The 22384-nt window shown below is 40.0% G+C and overlaps 1 protein-coding gene across 5 annotated transcripts in view; it reads left to right on the top strand.

Annotated features, from left to right (window-relative positions):
* Positions 1-22384, top strand: part of MYO6 (myosin VI) — a 274062-nt gene that overhangs the window by 92978 nt on the left and 158700 nt on the right. For all 5 annotated transcript variants that reach the window (XM_075862043.1, XM_075862045.1, XM_075862044.1 and 2 more), the window contains exon 12: positions 10458-10602. In XM_075862043.1, the coding sequence (XP_075718158.1) occupies positions 10458-10602 (145 nt within the window). The remainder of the gene's footprint in view (positions 1-10457; positions 10603-22384) is intronic.

Here is a 22384-nt window from a genome sequence, read left to right on the forward strand (position 1 = left end):
ATTTTGGATGTAGTGAATATGGCTGAAGCTCGATGTGCCACTAATGCTGGAGCAGTCTACTTCTTTATTATTTGTGCCTGTGAAGTGTCGGTCTACCCCAGGAGATGGAGGTCTTCCTAGCTAACCTCTTACAATAGGATTGTTTAATTTGTATAAGGTTTTATGCTGTTTGCTACGCGGAGAGAGATGAGGGTCAAATCACACTGCGTTTGCAGTGTAAGTGGGAGATATATGTTATAAGGTTTTCCCGATGGATACCTATGACGGGTTCCATTGTATAAGTATATATTGTCATCTGATGCCCATAGACTCCCATGTTTAAAAAACGTACAGTGCACGGTTTTTGTTTTTTTACAGGATGCCTCTGAATGGAATAGCACATATATTCCATAAAGATATACTGCATCTACCAGCCCGACAGAGGCCAAATTGACACTCTTTTGGATTCCATCGGATGAATGTGGGCCTAAGGATAGATTTGGCATAAGCTCTGAGAGATTTCCCGGCGCGTGTGCCAAGAGGATACTGCAAGCGCAGTGAGAGAGAGCATATTGTCAATTTTTGTTATACGTTGTTAGGTGCGACCGCTTTAGAAATGTTCAATATTCTGGTTAGTAATGGAGATGTCATTTTGCCGTATGATTTTCTTACGTAGATTCTTTTGAAGCTGGCATTTGATTAGTCTGTGCTAATTAATCTTCGTACCTTACCAGACTAAAGAGGTCCTATCGGTTAGGAGACTGTGTAAAGACCCTTTTACAAGGACCAATGATTGGGCAGACGAGCGTTCATATGAACGCTTGTTCCTGATCATTGTGTAAGCAGGGCAGCGATGAACGAACAAACGCTCATTCATCGTCTGATTGTATCGTTTATGCAGCAATAAATATTATCGTTGTTGGCATCACATCTTGCTGTGTAGACAGTGAGACGTGCTGCCGTCATGATGGTGATGTATTGGGACGAACGATCGTAGTAATGATCTTTGTGAACGGAGCAAACGAGCGCCAATCAACGAGCGGTCTCATAGATCGATGCTCGTTTTTACAGCCCATGTTGAAATGGACTGTGTAAAAGGACCCAGTATAGACATTTTTAAGACTATTCTCAGATATAGATCATTACCAGAACAAATGACTTCCCTCAGTATTAGGCTTCATGCACACGTTACGTATTTTGTGCGGAAAATAAGCACCAAAACCGCAGGAATTTTGCAGTTAAAAACCGCACATAATCGGGCATTTTTTTATTCGGTTTTCGTCACGTTTTCATGCTGCAGGTTCTGGTATGATTTTCCACAGCACTAGGCAGATACAATTTGCAAGCGAAAACGCAAGATAAATTGACATGCTGCACATTTTAAAATCCGCACTGCACGTCAATTTAAGTGCGGAAATGTACTGCAGCATGTACATGGGATTTCCTGGAATCTCATTGACTATGCTGGAACTGTATTGTGCTGCGGTTTTGAGGCACGCAAATACGCGCAGCGAAACCGCAAGTAATACGCATCGTGTGCATTGACCCTTAGTGCAGTTGCACACGACGAGTGTCGGCCGCATTTCCCGGCCCGACCACGGTACAGGTGAATGCGACTCCTCGCATCATAGACATTTTATGATTCTAGGAGTCTCTGCCTCCGCATTTTGTTTAGTATGGAACAGCAGTTCCGTAGGGAGGCAGAGACTCCTAGAGTTATAAAATGTCTATGATGCCACGAGTCCCGTTCACCTGTACCGTTGTCAAGCCGGGAAATGTGGCCGACACACAGACCGTTTTTCACGGCCCAAACTCGTTTGTGTGCAAGAGGTGTTAGGGTGTAATCACACGTTGCTGTTGAGTTGCGGTTAAAACCGCACAAAAAAAAATGCATTCGTTTTCGCAGCGGTTGTGGTTTTTATAGGTCAAAGATGCTAAATGTTTTACACATATAAAATTTGCAACCACCCCTCAACCACAACAAATGGCTTCACCCTTAGGCCCTGTTCACACAGTTTTTTTGCAGGCAGAAAATTCTGCCTGGAAAAATCAGCTCCGGTTTTTTGAAGTGGTTTTGCACCACACGCTTTTTTTGGCCCCGTTTTTTTGCCGCGTTTTTTCGAGGCTTTTATTTTTAGCTATCTCTTCAACAGAAAGATGGAATAACCACAAGCGTTTTTTGTCGAAAAACGCGTAAAAAAAGTGTCTCAAATCACGTTCAAAAAAAGCGTTTATTTCCGTCTCCCATTGATTTCAATGGGGTTTTTGAGGCGGAAAACGCCTCAAGATAGGGCATGTCGCTTCTTTTTACTGCGAGCGTTTTTTTTTTTTTTGCTCGCGGTAAAAAGAACGCCTCCATCTCCCATTGAAATCAATGGGAGTCAATTTCAGCTGTTTTTTTGCTGCAGTTTCTGCAGCAAAAACCGTGGTAAAAAAACTCAGTGTGAACAGGTCCTAAGGGTATGTTCACACACTTCTGATTTTCAGGCGTTTTTGAAGCTGAAAATGGAGCTTCTTTTAATTTGGAGCTTCTTTTCTGGCTTCTTTTGAGGCGTTTTTTGAGGCTTTTTCCTAGTGTTCAATGGAAAATCCGCTCCAAAAAACACCAAGAAGTGACATGCTACTTCTTTTTACGGAGCGTCTTTTTACGCTCCATTTTTTTAAAACCATGGCGTAAAAAGACGCCCCGTATGAACTAAATGCTGTTTTTCCCATTGATTTCAATAGGCAGATGTTTGTAGGCGTTCAGCTTCCATAAATGCCCCGAAATATGCCTCATAACACTGCGTGTGAACATACCCTAACAGGGACAGAGTTCTGTTTCCTCGTTTCTGTGAGATTTTGTCTCCACTATGAGATTCTCTTCTTCTCTTGGAGGTACCAACTGTGAGGGGGAGCAGCATGTGAATGGTAAAATGGAGCCCTGTGCTCAGATCTGGCTAGGAGTAGGGGTGAGAGAAGTGTGTGTGTGTGTGTGTGTGTGTGTGTGTGTGTGTGTGTGTGTGTATACATACATACATACATGCACATGTACCTACATACATGCACATGTACCTATATATATTTATTTAATATTTTGGTCTACTTTTACTTTATGAAGTTTCTTAGGAAGTTCTACGTTCGCTATGTATACCTTTTTTGTAGGCTTTTTTTAAATTTTATATTAAATCTGTTTCATGTGGTTGCAAACTATTTTTCAGCTTCTATTTTTACTCTATATATAGAAGCTGCATCGTTCGCTATCAGCCGATTTAGTATTCGATATTATTGTGATAGAGTGTCTTAGACACAGGACCTGCCCTCTGCCGAGCCATCCGTCCACTTCACTGTCTGTTTCGGCTGATCGTGAACCATGCAGCTTCTATGTATAGTAAAAACAAAAATTGTAATCACATAAAACATAGATGAATAAATAAATGCCGACAAAGGTTTCCATAGCCTTTAAACAGGTAATGGATTCTTACATTTGCTCTGTTTCTGCAAGGCCAGAATTGCAGCTTAATCTTTATGTTCTTTTTTATACATGTCATGAAGGTACATTAGCCCGGCTTTCCCAGCCACATTTAGAGTGCAGAACCTTGAGAGAGTTGATAAGGAAGGAGAATTTTAATGTTAGGTGGAGCACGACCAGTTGATGGTGTCAAACTCTATCTGTCTTAACGCAGTGTCTGTTCATGGATATAATCTCGGCTATAAGGATTAAAAACAAAGACTAGACGTTGGGGGAGACTGATCAAAATGAGTACAAAGGAAAAGTGGAGTAGTTGCCTATAGCAACCAATCACATTGTTTTTTTCATTTTTAAAAAAGACCCCTAAAAAAATGAGGTGGAATCTGATTGGTTACTATAGGCAACTACTCCACTTTTCCTTTGCACTAATTTTAATAAATATTCCCCATTGCTGATTTTTATCAGTCAATGTATTCATTGAACGATGTTGGCGCATCAAGATTGAAGACCTGTGTCCACTGGCATTTGACAATGGCCCCTTCTTTAAGGAGCGAGTATTAAAGCAGTGGCCCAGCTCATGGAATTTATATAGCTTGGATTAAATGAATACGTTTCAGGGCCCCTTTATTAGCCAGAGCAGAGAGCCACTAACCCGGCCTATCCATGTATTTTTCTCTGCAGGGAAAATGTGTGTCTGGCCGCAACTTCCTTTGGCGGTAATAGATAATTGCCAGGGATTTCTGAAGCCAGAGCTTTATGGGGCAACCCCTATTAATGATGTACCTGTCTATTATTAGTCCAGAGACAGTATGGTGACCCAGTGGTTAGGTCATATAGGCAATATAGGGAAACATCTGCATGTTCTTCCCGTGTTTCTGAGTTTCCAATGGGTTCTCCAGTTTCCTCACACACACACACCAAAAACACACAATTGTCCCTCGTGTGTTATAGAGAAATTTGATTGTGAGAAATATAATGGTGCAATATAAGCAACAGAAAATAAGTTAGACGTAGGGCAAAATAAATCATGACCTCAAAGCAGAAGTGCGAACCCTGCGACCCGGGAGCTGCGTGCGACCCACAATTCTATTCTGTGCGGCCGCCTACCATGGGGCAAAGAAATGCTTCTCTGTATCCTGTTTGTTCTTTGCTGTGTCTTTCTGAACCGAGTGCCACCTTTCACAATCATCTCCGTTCTCTTTCCTGTACTGATCAATAGGAAGCGGTGCATAGCTTGGATGATACTTGTGAGCGCCCTCTATTGGAGTTATGATATACTTAGCTGTTTCCATAACCCCAATAAATTACGAAGGTGAGGGCCATGTGCAGCCTTCTACTCTTGTTTGGAGTACCGAACAGTGAAGCAAAGCAACCCTAGTCTCCCGACAGATGAGTCCCAGAAGTGATATGCCATAAATATCTCAGATGGGAATACCCCTTTAGGGTATGTTCACACGACCTAGTTTCGGCTGTTTTTCTGGCCGTAAACGGCCAAGAAACGGCAGAAAAATCGGAAGCAGATCGCCTCCAAACATCTGCCCATTGATTTCAATGGGAAAACGGCGTTCTGTTCTGACGGAGCGTTCTTCGCTGCGTTTTTTTTACGTGCAGGACACTTCTTGGGACGTTTTTGGAGCCGTTTTCCATAGAATCTATTGAAAAAAGCTCCAAAAACAGCCGTAAAAAAATGCAGCGAAAATCGCAAGTGTCACAAAAAACGTCTGAAAATCAAGAGCTGTTTTCTCTTGAAATCAGCTCCGTATTTTGAGACGTTTTTGACTCTGCGTGTGAACATACACTTAAAGTGTAGCTAAACATTTGACAAACTTCTGACATGTCATAGTGAAATGTCAGAAGTTTGGATTGGTGGGGGTCTGAGACCCCCACCAATCGCTAGAACGAAGCAGCTGAAGCGCTTGTGTGAGCGCTCAGCCGCTTCGTGTCTGTTCGGCTTTGTCTGGAAATAAATGTATCTGTTTACGGACTCAATACAAAGTCTATGAGCCCGTACTCCGATACATCAGCTTTAAAAGGACCCAGTATAGACATTTTTAAGACTATTCTCAGATATAGATCATTACCAGAACAAATGACTTCCCTCAGTATTAGGCTTCATGCACACGTTACGTATTTTTGTGCGGAAAATACGCACCAAAACCCCAGGAATTTTGCAGTTAAAAACCGCACATAATCGGGCATTTTTTTATTCGGTTTTCGTCACGTTTTCATGCTGCAGGTTCTGGTATGATTTTCCACAGCACTAGGCAGATACAATTCGCAAGCGAAAACGCAAGATAAATTGACATGCTGCACATTTTAAAATCCGCACTGCACGTCAATTTAAGTGCGGAAATGTACTGCAGCATGTACATGGGATTTCCTGGAATCTCATTGACTATGCTGGAACTGTATTGTGCTGCGGTTTTGAGGCACGCAAATACGCGCAGCGAAACCGCAAGTAATACGCATCGTGTGCATTAACCCTTAGTGCAGTTGCACACGACGAGTGTCGGCCGCATTTCCCGGCCCGACCACGGTACAGGTGAACGGGACTCCTGGCATCATAGACATTTTATGATTCTAGGAGTCTCTGCCTCCGCATTTTGTTTAGTATGGAACAGCAGTTCCGTAGGGAGGCAGAGACTCCTAGAGTCATAAAATGTCTATGATGCCAGGAGTCCCGTTCACCTGTACCGTTGTCAAGCCGGGAAATGTGGCCGACACACAGACCGTTTTTCACGGCTCAAACTCGTTTGTGTGCAAGAGGTGTTAGGGTGTAATCACACGTTGCTGTTGAGTTGCGGTTAAAACCGCACAAAAAAAAATGCATTCGTTTTCGCAGCGGTTGTGGTTTTTATAGGTCAAAGATGCTAAATGTTTTACACATATAAAATTTGCAACCACCCCTCAACCACAACAAATGGCTTCACCCTTAGGCCCTGTTCACACAGTTTTTTTGCAGGCAGAAAATTCTGCCTGGAAAAATCAGCTCCGGTTTTTTGAAGTGGTTTTGCACCACACGTGTTTTTTGACCCCTTTTTTTGGCCCCGTTTTTTCGCCGCGTTTTTTCGAGGCTTTTATTTTTAGCTATCTCTTCAACAGAAAGATGGAATAACCACAAGCTTTTCTTGTCGAAAAACGCGTAAAAAAAAGTGTATCAAATCACGTTAAAAAAAAGCGTTTATTTCCGTCTCCCATTGATTTCAATGGGGTTTTTGAGGCGGAAAACGCCTCAAGATAGGGCATGTCGCTTCTTTTTACTGCGAGCGTTTTTTTTTTTTTGCTCGCGATAAAAAGAGCGCCTCCATCTCCCATTGAAATCAATGGGAGTCAATTTCAGCTGTTTTTTTGCTGCGGTTTCTGCAGCAAAAACCGTGGTAAAAAAACTCAGTGTGAACAGGTCCTAAGGGTATGTTCACACACTTCTGATTTTCAGGCGTTATTGAAGCTGAAAATGGAGCTTCTTTTAATTTGGAGCTTCTTTTCTGGCTTCTTTTGAGGCGTTTTTTGAGGCTTTTTCCTAGTGTTCAATGGAAAATCCGCTCCAAAAAACACCAAGAAGTGACATGCTACTTCTTTTTACGGAGCGTCTTTTTACGCTCCATTTTTTTAAAACCATGGCGTAAAAAGACGCCCCGTATGAACTAAATGCTGTTTTTCCCATTGATTTCAATAGGCAGATGTTTGTAGGCGTTCAGCTTCCATAAATGCCCCGAAATATGCCTCATAACACTGCGTGTGAACATACCCTAACAGGGACAGAGTTCTGTTTCCTCGTTTCTGTGAGATTTTGTCTCCACTATGAGATTCTCTTCTTCTCTTGGAGGTACCAACTGTGAGGGGGAGCAGCATGTGAATGGTAAAATGGAGCCCTGTGCTCAGATCTGGCTAGGAGTAGGGGTGAGAGAAGTGTGTGTGTGTGTGTATATACATATATACATACATACATATATGCACACGCACATGTACCTACATATATATATATATATATATATATATATATATATATATTTATTTAATATTTTGGTCTACTTTTACTTTATGAAGTTTCTTAGGAAGTTCTACGTTCGCTATGTATACCTTTTTTGTAGGCTTTTTTTAAATTTTATCTTAAATCTGTTTCATGTGGTTGCAAACTATTTTTCAGCTTCTATTTTTACTCTATATATAGAAGCTGCATCGTTCGCTATCAGCCGATTTAGTATTCAATATTATTGTGATAGAGTGTCTTAGACACAGGACCTGCCCTCTGCCGAGCCATCCGTCCACTTCACTGTCTGTTTCGGCTGATCGTGAACCATGCAGCTTCTATGTATAGTAAAAACAAAAGAAAATTGAAAAAAATTGTAATCACATAAAACATAGATGAATAAATAAATGCCGACAAAGGTTTCCATAGCCTTTAAACAGGTAATGGATTGTTACATTTGCTCTGTTTCTGCAAGGCCAGAATTGCAGCTTAATCTTTGTTCTTTTTTTATACATGTCATGAAGGTACATTAGCCCGGCTTTCCCAGCCACATTTAGAGTGCAGAACCTTGAGAGAGTTGATAAGGAAGGAGAATTTTAATGTTGTGTGGAGCACGACCAGTTGATGGTGTCAAACTCTATCTGTCTTAACGCAGTGTCTGTTCATGGATATAATCTCGGCTATAAGGATTAAAAACAAAGACTAGACGTTGGGGGAGACTGATCAAAATGAGTACAAAGGAAAAGTGGAGTAGTTGCCTATAGCAACCAATCACATTGTTTTTTTCATTTTTAAAAAAGGCCCCTAAAAAAATGAGGTGGAATCTGATTGGTTACTATAGGCAACTACTCCACTTTTCCTTTGCACTAGTTTTAATAAATATCCCCCATTGACTGATAAAAATCAGCAATGTATTCATTGAACGATGTTGGCGCATCAAGATTGAAGACCTGTGTCCACTGGCATTTGACAATGGCCCCTTCTTTAAGGAGCGAGTATTAAAGCAGTGGCCCAGCTCATGGAATTTATATAGCTTGGATTAAATGAATACGTTTCGGGGCCCCTTTATTAGCCAGAGCAGAGAGCCACTAACCCGGCCTATCCATGTATTTTTCTCTGCTGGGAAAATGTGTGGCTGGCCGCAACTTCCTTTGGTGGTAATAGATAATTGCCAGGGATTTCTGAAGCCAGGGCTTTATGGGGCAACCCCTATTAATGATGTACCTGTCTATTATTAGTCCAGAGACAGTATGGTGACCCAGTGGTTAAGTCATATAGGCAATATAGGGAAACATCTGCATGTTCTTCCCGTGTTTCTGAGTTTCCAATGGGTTCTCCAGTTTCCTCACACACACACACCAAAAACACACAATTGTCCCTCGTGTGTTATAGAGAAATTGGATTGTGAGAAATATAATGGTGCAATATAAGCAACAGAAAATAAGTTAGACGTAGGGCAAAATAAATCATGACCTCAAAGCAGAAGTGCGAACCCTGCGACCCGGGAGCTGCGTGCGACCCACAATTCTATTCTGTGCGGCCGCCTACCATGGGGCAAAGAAATGCCTCTCTGTATCCTGTTTGTTCTTTGCTGTGTCTTTCTGAACCGAGTGCCACCTTTCACAATCATCTCCGTTCTCTTTCCTGTACTGATCAATAGGAAGCGGTGCATAGCTTGGATGATACTTGTGAGCGCCCTCTATTGGAGTTATGAAATACTTAGCTGTTTCCATAACCCCGATAAATTACAAAGGTGAGGGCCATGTGCAGCCTTCTACTCTTGTTTGGAGTACCGAACAGTGGAGCAAAGCAACCCTAGTCTCCCGACAGATGAGTCCCAGAAGTGAAAGCACCGCATACTGTTGATATGCCATAAATGTCTCAGATGGGAATACCCCTTTAGGGTATGTTCACACGACCTAGTTTCGGCTGTTTTTCTGGCCATAAACGGCCAAGAAACGGCCGAAAAATCGGAAGCAGATCGCCTCCAAACATCTGCCCATTGATTTCAATGGGAAAACGGCGTTCTGTTCCGACGGAGCGTTTTTCGCTGCGTTTTTTTTACGTGCAGGACACTTCTTGGGACGTTTTTGGAGCCGTTTTCCATAGAATCTATTGAAAAAAGCTCCAAAAACAGCCGTAAAAAAATGCAGCGAAAATCGCAAGTGGCACAAAAAACGTCTGAAAATCAAGAGCTGTTTTCTCTTGAAATCAGCTTCGTATTTTGAGACGTTTTTGACTCTGCGTGTGAACATACACTTAAAGTGTAGCTAAACGTTTGACAAACTTCTGACATGTCATAGTGAAATGTCAGAAGTTTGGATTGGTGGGGGTCCGAGCACTGAGACCCCCACCAATCGCTAGAACGAAGCAGCTGAAGCGCTTGTGTGAGCGCTCAGCCGCTTCGTGTCTGTTCGGCTTTGTCTGGAAATAAATGTATCGGTTTACAGACTCGATACAAAGTCTATGAGCCCCGTACTCCAATACATCAGCTTTCCGGAAAAAGCCGAACAGACACGTAGCGGCTGAGCGCTCACACGAGTGCTTCTGCTGCTTCGTTCTAGCGATTGGTGGGGTACTCAGAGCTCGGACCCCCACTAATCTCACTATGATGTGTCAGAAGTTTGTCAAACGTTTGGCTACGCTATAAGTTTTATTACGGCTCTTGATAATGTGGCCCTCGGACCACAAAATGTTTTTCACTTCTGCTCTAAAGAATACACTACTTTAAATGGGCTTAACTTGTTGTTTTCTTTTTCATGCGTAGAATAAAATCTTTGCTCTGCTATTCCATGCCCCTCTCTGCCCTTTTCAATGTTAGTTTTTCTTCTCCAGAGCACAGCACACATTTACTCTGTTTTCCTGCTGCTTGCTGTTTTTGTCATATAAAGTGTTTTTTATTTTGCCAGGAAAAAAAAAATTCAAGAGCAGATTGTATAGAATGGATTTTCTGGACAGATACCTATGAGCTCAGCTAGATGCCAGGCGCTGTTAACCAATTATGTCCCAGTCTACAGAGCTGTATTTTACTGACATTTATCTTGTGTTGAACACCAGGTGGCTGTACACTAAAGAACAAATCGAGCAAATCATTAGAATACTGCTCTGCCCTCCTTGGTCTGGATGAAGATGATCTGCGAGTCAGTCTAACCACACGGGTCATGCTTACAACAGCAGGGGGCACCAAAGGCACAGTTATCAAGTAAGAGTGTTTTCCTTCTATTTCTTTTCACCCCTTCAATGCAAACAATTAAGTGGCTGACAATATTTCTCCAGAACAACATCTTACTCCTGAAGAAAAATACTCTGCTTCTTCAAACCCTTCTTTTCTTATCGCTTTGCTTCGGAACAGCTGACGAAACATGAGAAGTGAGACTGGCATGATTGAATTCCATATAAATGATGGGCTACCCTGACCTGTGCCCAGCTGTGCTGTATAATATGTCTGTAGCAGGTTACAGTTTCTGTACACAAGATCTAGTAATGTAACATAGTACGTTGTGGTACATGAGAATGTCGGCCATTGACACTGCCATCAGGATACCATCGGTGTATGCTCTATTATATTAACCTACGCTTCTAGAAAATGATAAAGCTGCTTCTGAAAGTTTACAGCCCGGCTCCTATAAAATGATCAAAGATCTAGTCATGTCACTCCATTCAGATGCCGGAGATCCGTTGCTTATTTTCTCAATATATTTTTTCATTTTGTTCTGTTTAGTTTCAGCGACGTTCTAGTGCATAATGATCCAAATATTTGTTTACACGGTTTTCTATATGATTTGTCTGCTTTTATTGCATTATTTTTTATAAAGGACAGGATTATTATGGAATGGTTTCCGGTTTTGCTAAAAAAAAAAAAAATTAATAAAAAAAATAATTGATTTTGATAGCGGTTTTGCACTGAATAGCCAGTGCATTTAAATTACTGAGTAATTTCAAGGATGTGCTTTTTACAAATAAGTGTTACGGACTAAAGGAACACTGAGCCCTGATGAAGGATACGTTGTTATACTGCTGTTGGTTTCTTTGAGGGAAATAAAATACTAGCAAGATGTAGTTTTCAGAGGATTTTTATATTCGCTGTAACCTTATTATCGTATCAATCAATGTATTAGGAAATTGCCACCTAATTTACAGTCTATTTTTAAGGTTTTATTTCTAAAAGGGGGGCTTCCGAGACTATAGAAAAATACCTGTATGTGTCTTAATGTTCTCCACGTGATGCCACCAGAGCTCATATGTAGCTATTTTTCATGATCTTATCAAGCTCTGTATAGCGCCTCTTTTGCTAGTGCCAGGGCTTTCTGAGGGTGATATTACCATTTATAGATTGCACTTCCCACGATTCTCTTCTTGGACATTGTCTCTAGGTTTACAGCTGCCGATCTGACCCTCTATTACATGGTGTAAAGTAGTCCTGTAATTACTCACTGTCTACTTCTCTGCACTATCTTCTGCCCAGCATGTGAAACTTGTTCCCTCCAGAAATAGGCTGGGAGCAGTGGCGATAAGAGGCGTGCGATATCCGGTATTAGAGGGAGGGGGAAAGAAGAAATACCCATGTGTTCAGTTTATGGGACATCGCACAAGCAGGAGATTAAACACCTGGAGTATGGTCATGTTACTGCATGTGAGACTGGTTTATAGAGACGTTTCAGCTACAGAAAGCACATTAGTAAATGATAAATCTTACTACAATTAAATATTTTGCACACTGTTTTTAAAGATCGGGAATACCCTTTTACTCCCTTCCCACACTGTGCCGTAATAGTACTGTGTGGGGATCTGACACTTCTTGCATCAAAATGTATTATTGGATGGCATGAACTAAGGAGCTACGTCCACGCCATTCGCAGCAGATGTCCGTTGTGCCTGTGCCATCTGCAGGTGTCCGCTGTTGACTCCAATCTTTTAGCCATTTAGACCCTCAGCTGCTGCGGTCAATAGTGACCATGGCATTTAAGTGGTTTTATAGAGGAAGAGTGCTCACGCTGTAAGCCCATGAGTGCCCCTACAACACGATTGTAGGGTGTCGATGAGTTTCCTTGGACCCCAGGTTTACAACGTCCCAGAGCCTAATTCATTTTTTGTCCATCCCTCTTCTAAAAAAACATGGGTGATCAGGAGAAAATCTCTGGTTGCACTCACCCTGTATGTTATCTATGGTGATCACACTATATTGCTTTGAGGGAGCTAACTTGATTAGTTTATTATGCATTAGTGGTCCGTTTGTATTTTAGTGAAAAAACATTAAAGGTCATGTTCTAGCGTCCTCTTTTATTCAGTGATGAATTTTTGAGTGATTGAATGAGCTAATATTGAGGGTTTTTTTACGGGACGATTTTTGTCAACTCAGAATTCATTAGAATATATGAATATATATATATAAGTAGAGGAAAACACAGCACTCAATGCAAACTGAACATCAGGCCATGTGCACGTTACCAGTAGAAGGATGAATCAATTCCTTAGGTTAGAATACCAAAAGACAAAAGAGCAAGTAACAGCACCAGGACTTCAGCGTTGGGGAGATGTTGGTTTATTCACCACCAGGTGGAAGAGTGAGCAACGTTTCGGTTCACACCTGAACCTTTCTCAAGCTAATTCAAACAGTGTGCAGTACCACATATATATAGGAGGATACACAAAGTATACAGTACACAGTGCAATTATATAATATGCATAAAAAAGTAAATCCATATATAGAATATATTCATATAATTAGTGAAAACATATATTAAAGTGACCAGTGCATTGATTTCAGTACAACCTCTCTCAATATAGAATACAGACATGTATATAACACAGGTAATACTATAATTACCCTAACAAATGATATCATATCCTAATGAAGGGGCGGAGCAGAGGAATCATATCGACAATTAGTAAAGTACAAGAAGATTTTAAACTTGTAATTGAGAAACTTACATTATCAGCTCTCGGTGAAGCATGGAGCAAACAATGGCGTCCCATAATCAGTAATGCGCATGCGCAAAATGGCGGACTGGCGGAAGTGCGTCACATGGAACGCATCCCCGGAACGCAGTACAACCGTGCATGCGCAGATATCTAATATCGTCACAGCGCATATTATAGCAGGACAGAGTAATAATCAACTGCAGGATTTATCCAGCAATGAGTATTTTAATGTAGATATCCTACCACCAATGTATATGTATAGTTTTATGTCTATATATAATTCTAAGACTCAATATGGAGTCTAGAAAAAGAGGGGGCCACGGACTGTAACATAGGAAGGAGAAGTGGCTGTGTCACAATAGGACGAACAGCAATATATCCTAACCCAAAGGTTAAAGTGGTGTACCACACCCGTCTATGTATTTACATAGGACCTTGTTAATATGAATAGTAGAACAAGACATATATAAAGGTGGGGGAGTCATATATAAGGTCAAAATGCCATAGAAATTTTATTCCAAATCTTTCACAGAGAGCATAAATTATACAAATGTGTAAATAATGAATAATCAATAAAACATAACTAGCCGAAAAAAAACCGTAGCCTCTGCTCCCATGTTGTACATCCCTTCATATGGATCAGTATCTGTAATAGAAAAGAAAATTGTCAGTGAAAAGATAGATATACATAAGAAAAAAATTAAATTACGATTCAAATCTAAAGTTACGTGAATTTTTTAAAAAAAGAAATAGAATACTGGATAAATTATCCTAAGTATACTAAAAAACAGACAACCTATACTCAGAAAAATGCAGCAGACTCATGGACTATCAAATATGTGGAAAATATGTGTAATCCACATTAAGCCCCTTTGGGGCCATAGTTTCAAGAGTGAATATCCACTCAAGTTCTTTTCTTTTGAGTGCCAGTTCTCTATCACCTCCTCGTCTATGTTGGGGAACAGAATCAATAATTTTAAAACGCATTTGGGATACATTATGTTTACAATCTAAAAAGTGTCTAGATACTGGTAGATCTCTTCTCTTGGTCTTAATATTCGATTTATGATTCCTCATTCTGAGAGTTACTTCGGTTGTGGTCTCCCCCACATAATATAAACCGCAAGGGCAACTAAGTAAATAGATTGCAAAAGTAGTTTTACAAGTATAGAAACCCTGAATTTTGAACATTTTTCCAGTTTGTGGATGACAGAAACTATCTCCTTTGATCATATGATTACACATGTTACATCCCAAACAGGGAAAACATCCACGTTTTGATGGGGCTAGAGTGCTTTGTGTCATTTTAATTTTTGATCCAATATCTGCCTTTACCAACCTATGTCTAATGGTTTTACCTTTACGATATGCTAACAAGGGTGGTTCTTGAAACTCTTTAATAAAGGGAAAGGCCCTGGTCAATAAACACCATTCTCTTTTCAGAATGTTCCCAATTTCAGAACTGGAAGTCGAAAAAGTAGAGACAAATGGTATGCGAATATTATTTTTATGTCTCGCTGACTGTCTATGTAATAGTTGTTGCCTATCCATTGAAAATACTTGTTCTTTGTGGATATTTAGCATGTCCACCGGATATCCTCTGCTAATAAATTTATTACACATTTCATCAACTCTGTTGGATAGCTGATCCTCATTACTCACAATTCTTCTAACCCTGAGAAGTTGACTAAAAGGCAATGATTTCACCATAGCCCTAGGGTGTCCACTGTTATAGTGCAACAGACTATTCCTATCTGTTTTTTTAGAGAATATATCTGTAGATAAAATTCCATCATGTAGATGGATTTTAGTGTCCAAAAATTCCACCGAAGAGTGGGAATAAGTCATGGTAAATTTAATCCCCTGGCATATATCATTCAGAAAGACATGAAAAAGATGTAATTCCTCCTCTGAGCCGGTCCAGATGAGGAAGACATCGTCTATGTATCTCCACCACCGTAACACATGTCCAAAGTGGGGGGACACATAGACGAGGTCCTCCTCAATCCGCCGCATAAAAATATTTGCATAAGTTGGGGCCATATTTGACCCCATGGCCGTGCCCCTTTTCTGAAGGTAAAATTTATCACCAACCATAAAGTAATTTTTAGTGAGTATGAATTCAAGTAATTTAATAACAAATTCGATTTTTTTATCTGAAAATTTCAGACGTGTCAGATAATGTAGAGCAGCTTTAATACCTAGAGCATGATCTATGGAGGTATAGAGACTTCCCACATCAAGGGTAGCAAGGATAGACCGATCGGGGACCCTGAGAGAGCCAATCCGAACGAGAAAATCAGTGGTATCCTTGATGTAGGAGTCAGCCCCCATAGCAAATTGCCTCAAAATTTTGTCTATAAAAATCGCTGCTGGAACAAATAATGAATTACTCCCCGAAACAATAGGGCGACCTGGGGGCTTTAATGGATCCTTATGAATTTTTGGGAGAAGGTAAAGCACCGGAGTGACCGGATGCTTTACCTTCAAAAATTCACAGAGGTCCTTGTCAATGATCCTTAATACAAAAGCCTCATCAACAAAGGATTTCAATTCATTCATGAATGAAAATTTTGGATCACCAGATAACTCAGTATACACATCATGATCATTTAGTTGTGTATTCATTTCCTGCAGATAAGAGGACGTGTCCATTATAACAATGGCACCCCCCTTATCTGCAGGTTTAACAGTGATAGAAGTATTGTCAACCAATTCTTTCAGGGGTAAGGGATAATCACTACATAAATATGACACGTTTAGAACAAAAAGCTCTGAAAGAATTGGTTGACAATACTTCTATCACTGTTAAACCTGCAGATAAGGGGGGTGCCATTGTTATAATGGACACGTCCTCTTATCTGCAGGAAATGAGTACACAACTAAATGATCATGATGTGTATACTGAGTTATCTGGTGATCCAAAATTTTCATTCATGAATGAATTGAAATCCTTTGTTGATGAGGCTTTTGTATTAAGGATCATTGACAAGGACCTCTGTGAATTTTTGAAGGTAAAGCATCCGGTCACTCCGGTGCTTTACCTTCTCCGAAAAATTCATAAGGATCCATTAAAGCCCCCAGGTCGCCCTATTGTTTCGGGGAGTAATTCATTATTTGTTCCAGCAGCGATTTTTATAGACAAAATTTTGAGGCAATTTGCTATGGGGGCTGACTCCTACATCAAGGATACCACTGATTTTCTCGTTCGGATTGGCTCTCTCAGGGTCCCCGATCGGTCTATCCTTGCTACCCTTGATGTGGGAAGTCTCTATACCTCCATAGATCATGCTCTAGGTATTAAAGCTGCTCTACATTATCTGACACGTCTGAAATTTTCAGATAAAAAAATCGAATTTGTTATTAAATTACTTGAATTCATACTCACTAAAAATTACTTTATGGTTGGTGATAAATTTTACCTTCAGAAAAGGGGCACGGCCATGGGGTCAAATATGGCCCCAACTTATGCAAATATTTTTATGCGGCGGATTGAGGAGGACCTCGTCTATGTGTCCCCCCACTTTGGACATGTGTTACGGTGGTGGAGATACATAGACGATGTCTTCCTCATCTGGACCGGCTCAGAGGAGGAATTACATCTTTTTCATGTCTTTCTGAATGATATATGCCAGGGGATTAAATTTACCATGACTTATTCCCACTCTTCGGTGGAATTTTTGGACACTAAAATCCATCTACATGATGGAATTTTATCTACAGATATATTCTCTAAAAAAACAGATAGGAATAGTCTGTTGCACTATAACAGTGGACACCCTAGGGCTATGGTGAAATCATTGCCTTTTAGTCAACTTCTCAGGGTTAGAAGAATTGTGAGTAATGAGGATCAGCTATCCAACAGAGTTGATGAAATGTGTAATAAATTTATTAGCAGAGGATATCCGGTGGACATGCTAAATATCCACAAAGAACAAGTATTTTCAATGGATAGGCAACAACTATTACATAGACAGTCAGCGAGACATAAAAATAATATTCGCATACCATTTGTCTCTACTTTTTCGACTTCCAGTTCTGAAATTGGGAACATTCTGAAAAGAGAATGGCGTTTATTGACCAGGGCCTTTCCCTTTATTAAAGAGTTTCAAGAACCACCCTTGTTAGCATATCGTAAAGGTAAAACCATTAGACATAGGTTGGTAAAGGCAGATATTGGATCAAAAATTAAAATGACACAAAGCACTCTAGCCCCATCAAAACGTGGATGTTTTCCCTGTTTGGGATGTAACATGTGTAATCATATGATCAAAGGAGATAGTTTCTGTCATCCACAAACTGGAAAAATGTTCAAAATTCAGGGTTTCTATACTTGTAAAACTACTTTTGCAATCTATTTACTTAGTTGCCCTTGCGGTTTATATTATGTGGGGGAGACCACAACCGAAGTAACTCTCAGAATGAGGAATCATAAATCGAATATTAAGACCAAGAGAAGAGATCTACCAGTATCTAGACACTTTTTAGATTGTAAACATAATGTATCCCAAATGCGTTTTAAAATTATTGATTCTGTTCCCCAACATAGACGAGGAGGTGATAGAGAACTGGCACTCAAAAGAAAAGAACTTGAGTGGATATTCACTCTTGAAACTATGGCCCCAAAGGGGCTTAATGTGGATTATACATATTTTCCACATATTTGATAGTCCAAGAGTCTGCTGCATTTTTCTGAGTATAGGTAGTCTGTTTTTTAGTATACTTAGGATAATTTATCCAGTATTCTATTTCTTTTTTTAAAAAATTCACGTAACTTTAGATTTGAATCGTAATTTAATTTTTTTCTTATGTATATCTATCTTTTCACTGACAATTTTCTTTTCTATTACAGATACTGATCCATATGAAGGGATGTACAACATGGGAGCAGAGGCTACGGTTTTTTTTCGGCTAGTTATGTTTTATTGATTATTCATTATTTACACATTTGTATAATTTATGCTCTCTGTGAAAGATTTGGAATAAAATTTCTATGGCATTTTGACCTTATATATGACTCCCCCACCTTTATATATGTCTTGTTCTACTATTCATATTAACAAGGTCCTATGTAAATACATAGACGGGTGTGGTACACCACTTTAACCTTAGGGTTAGGATATATTGCTGTTCGTCCTATTGTGACACAGCCACTTCTCCTTCCTATGTTACAGTCCGTGGCCCCCTCTTTTTCTAGACTCCATATTGAGTCTTAGAATTATATATAGACATAAAACTATACATATACATTGGTGGTAGGATATCTACATTAAAATACTCATTGCTGGATAAATCCTGCAGTTGATTATTACTCTGTCCTGCTATAATATGCGCTGTGACGATATTAGATATCTGCGCATGCGCGGTTGTACTGCGTTCCGGGGATGCGTTCCATGTGACGCACTTCCGCCAGTCCGCCATTTTGCGCATGCGCATTACTGATTATGGGACGCCATTGTTTGCTCCATGCTTCACCGAGAGCTGATAATGTAAGTTTCTCAATTACAAGTTTAAAATCTTCTTGTACTTTACTAATTGTCGATATGATTCCTCTGCTCCGCCCCTTCATTAGGATATGATATCATTTGTTAGGGTAATTATAGTATTACCTGTGTTATATACATGTCTGTATTCTATATTGAGAGAGGTTGTACTGAAATCAATGCACTGGTCACTTTAATATATGTTTTCACTAATTATATGAATATATTCTATATATGGATTTACTTTTTTATGCATATTATATAATTGCACTGTGTACTGTATACTTTGTGTATCCTCCTATATATATGTGGTACTGCACACTGTTTGAATTAGCTTGAGAAAGGTTCAGGTGTGAACCGAAACGTTGCTCACTCTTCCACCTGGTGGTGAATAAACCAACATCTCCCCAACGCTGAAGTCCTGGTGCTGTTACTTGCTCTTTTGTCTTTTGGTATATATATATATATATATATATATATATATATGTGTGTGTGTGTGTGTGTGTGTATATATATATATATATATATATATATATATGTATGTATAAATAAATATTATAATTCTTTTTTTTATTTTTTATTTTTTTTACATCTAGCTTTTTAGGCACATTATTTGACCACATCTTATTCTATGCAGATTACTTCAAGTGGTTGTCTAAAATTACAAATCGGGCTTTTTTTTATTGCAGTTTCTCTCGGCAACCATTTGATATATAAACATGTGAATGCCCTGCCTGGTTTCCTATCTAAAATCATTAATCCAATTGCATTTGGTCTTACTGACACATGATTAGACCATACAGGTTTTTTTTCTCCGCCATACGAAGTAATGGCAAATTACTATGACTGTTGGGGTCTGACCACTGGGATCCCCTAGAACAGACATGGGCAAACTACGGCCCGCGGGCCACATACGGCCCGTTAGGCTTTTTAATCCGGCCCGCCGAACTTGTCCAAATAATAGTAAAAACCTCCTTTTTTTTCCCCTTTCCCTGCAATGCCCACGTTTTCCCAATAGATGGCGCACTCAAAACACATTGACCGTTGTTAACCCCTTAACGCCGAAGGACGGATATATCCGTCCTCAGCAGCTGCTAGTTCGCGCAGGAGGACGGATATATCCGTCCTGTGATCGCGCGGGTACTGACAGTTTACCCACGCGATCAGCGGCAGGAGCACGGCTGTTATACACAGCCTGGCTCCTGCTGCAACTGCCGGAATCGAAGCACGCGCCGATTCCGGCAGTTTAACCCATTAAATGCCGCTGTCAACAGTGACAGCGGCATTTAATGTGTTTGACAGAGGGGGGAACTCCCTCTGTCTCCCGATCAGCGCCCCCGCGAACAAATCGCGGGTTCGCCGTCGGGTTTCCATGACAGCCGGGGGTCTAACAAAGACCCCCAGGTCTGTCTTCAGCATCTGCCTGTTAGGCGATGCCAGAGGCATGACCTAACAGGTTGCCTGTCAGTTTTACACTGACAGGCAATAATGCTTTGGTATACGAAGTATACCAAAGCATTATATATGCGATCGGCATATCGCATAGTGAAGTCCCCTGGTGGGACTAAAAAAAAAAAAGTAAAACCGTTAAATAAAGTTTGTGAAAAAAAAAATAAAAAAAATTACAGTCAAAGTCAAATAAAACTACTTTTTTGCCCCAAAAAGTGGTTTTATTTAATAAAACGGTCAAAACAAATCACACATACACATATATGGTATCCCCGCGATCGTAACAACTTGACCAATAAAATGAACACATTAATTAAACCGCCGGATGAACGGCGTCCAAAGAAAACGCAAAAAACAACGGCAAAATTCTCTCTTTTCTCCCATTCCCCCCATAAAAAATAAAATAAAAGTTCATCTATAAGTCCTATGTACCCCAAAATAGTACTAATGAAAACTACACATTGTCCCGCAAAAATCAATCCCACGTACGGCCACATCGACGGAAAAATAAAAAAATTACGCCTCTTGGAACGCGGCGATGCAAAAACAAGTAATTTTTTTCTAAAAGGGTTTTTATTGTGCAAACGTAGAAAAAACATATAAAACCTTTACATATTTGGTATCCCTGTAATCGTGCCGACCCATAGAATAAAGTTAACATGTTATTTACGCTGCATAGTAAACGGTGTAAATTTATAACGTGAAAATTAATGCTGGAATAGCTGCTTATTTTCAATTCTCTCCTAAAATAAAGTTAATAAAAGTTAATCAATATGTTATAAGCATCTAAAAATGGTACAATTACAAAATACAACTCGTCCCGGAAAAACAAGCCCTTATACGGCTATGTTGACGGAATAAAAAAAGAGTTACGACTCTTGGAATGCGACCGTGGAAAAACAAAAAATAATCCTTGGTCATTAACGTGCAAAATGGCCCGGTCATTAAGGGGTTAATGTGGCGCGTATTTCTCTTTATTTCACTTTAATTTTCACTTCGTTTCACGTCACCATTAAGCCCTTCGGTTTTCAAAGAGTACAATATCAGCCGTCACTTTGCCACGAAGCATGCAAACTATGCTAGCAAGCAGTCAACACAAGAACGGGCGGCTACTGCTCAGAGGTTGGCAGCTAATTTACAGAGTCAACAGAACTTTTTTCTTGATAAATCACAGTGCGTATGTTATTTTAATCTATTTACATTTCCTTCTCCCAGTATCTGCGAAATAGTATGTAAATGCCATATCTTGCATATTCCTTGAGACAAATTTATTAACTGATAAGGGCTATTTTTCACATTTGAAAGACAGTTAATAAATTGGGTTGTAGTGTTCTTACTGTGCTATGAGGTTTGCACACACTCCATTTAATGCTTTAGTATATCCGGCCCAAACACTCCCTCCAAATGCTCCTGGCCCGGCCCCTCTGTCAAATTTTAGAACCCATTGTGGCCCGCGAGTCAAAAAGTTTGCCCACCCCTGCCCTAGAACCAAGGTGCTGCAGCATTTTTTCTCTGCAAAGCAACACTGCTGAAAAAGCATTATGGTGGAACTTCAATTAGCCTATTTCACTTGAATGGTGCTGTGCTCTCTGTACACGTTCTATGCACTGTGCATAGAAAAAGCTCTGACCACAGCTCTTTCCTTCTAGAGATAAGTTAAGGGCTTACTGGTCAGACAATGAAGACATGTCCAAGCAATATGCTTGCATTTTTGCGCTTGCTGCAGAAATAACCCTATTGAGATGAATGGAACTGATTGTCTGGCATTTCTATAACAAAATCTGCAGCGTGTGCAGTGGGCCTACGGCTTCTTGTACGATATATGGTGAAGCTTAGTGTATATTGACATTTAGATTCAACAGGGATGTAATACAGGGTTTGATATAGATTCAACAGGGTTTGATATACAATTAAAATTGTCATGTGAACATCAGAGACATGCATGGAGCAGAGAGCTGCCATTATATGGAACATGGTATGAGCAATTTCCATCAAGACCCCCATCTGGATTAGCCTTAAGGCATTTTTTGATGGGTTGCCAACTGTTGTATGTTTACTTCCAATTTTTCCAGCATGATGTGTAGAACAAAGATACAGAAAATAACTATATATAATGTCACATCTCCAATA

This window comes from Rhinoderma darwinii, chromosome 4, assembly GCF_050947455.1.
Source record: "Rhinoderma darwinii isolate aRhiDar2 chromosome 4, aRhiDar2.hap1, whole genome shotgun sequence".
In the NCBI taxonomy this organism is placed as follows: domain Eukaryota; kingdom Metazoa; phylum Chordata; class Amphibia; order Anura; family Rhinodermatidae; genus Rhinoderma; species Rhinoderma darwinii.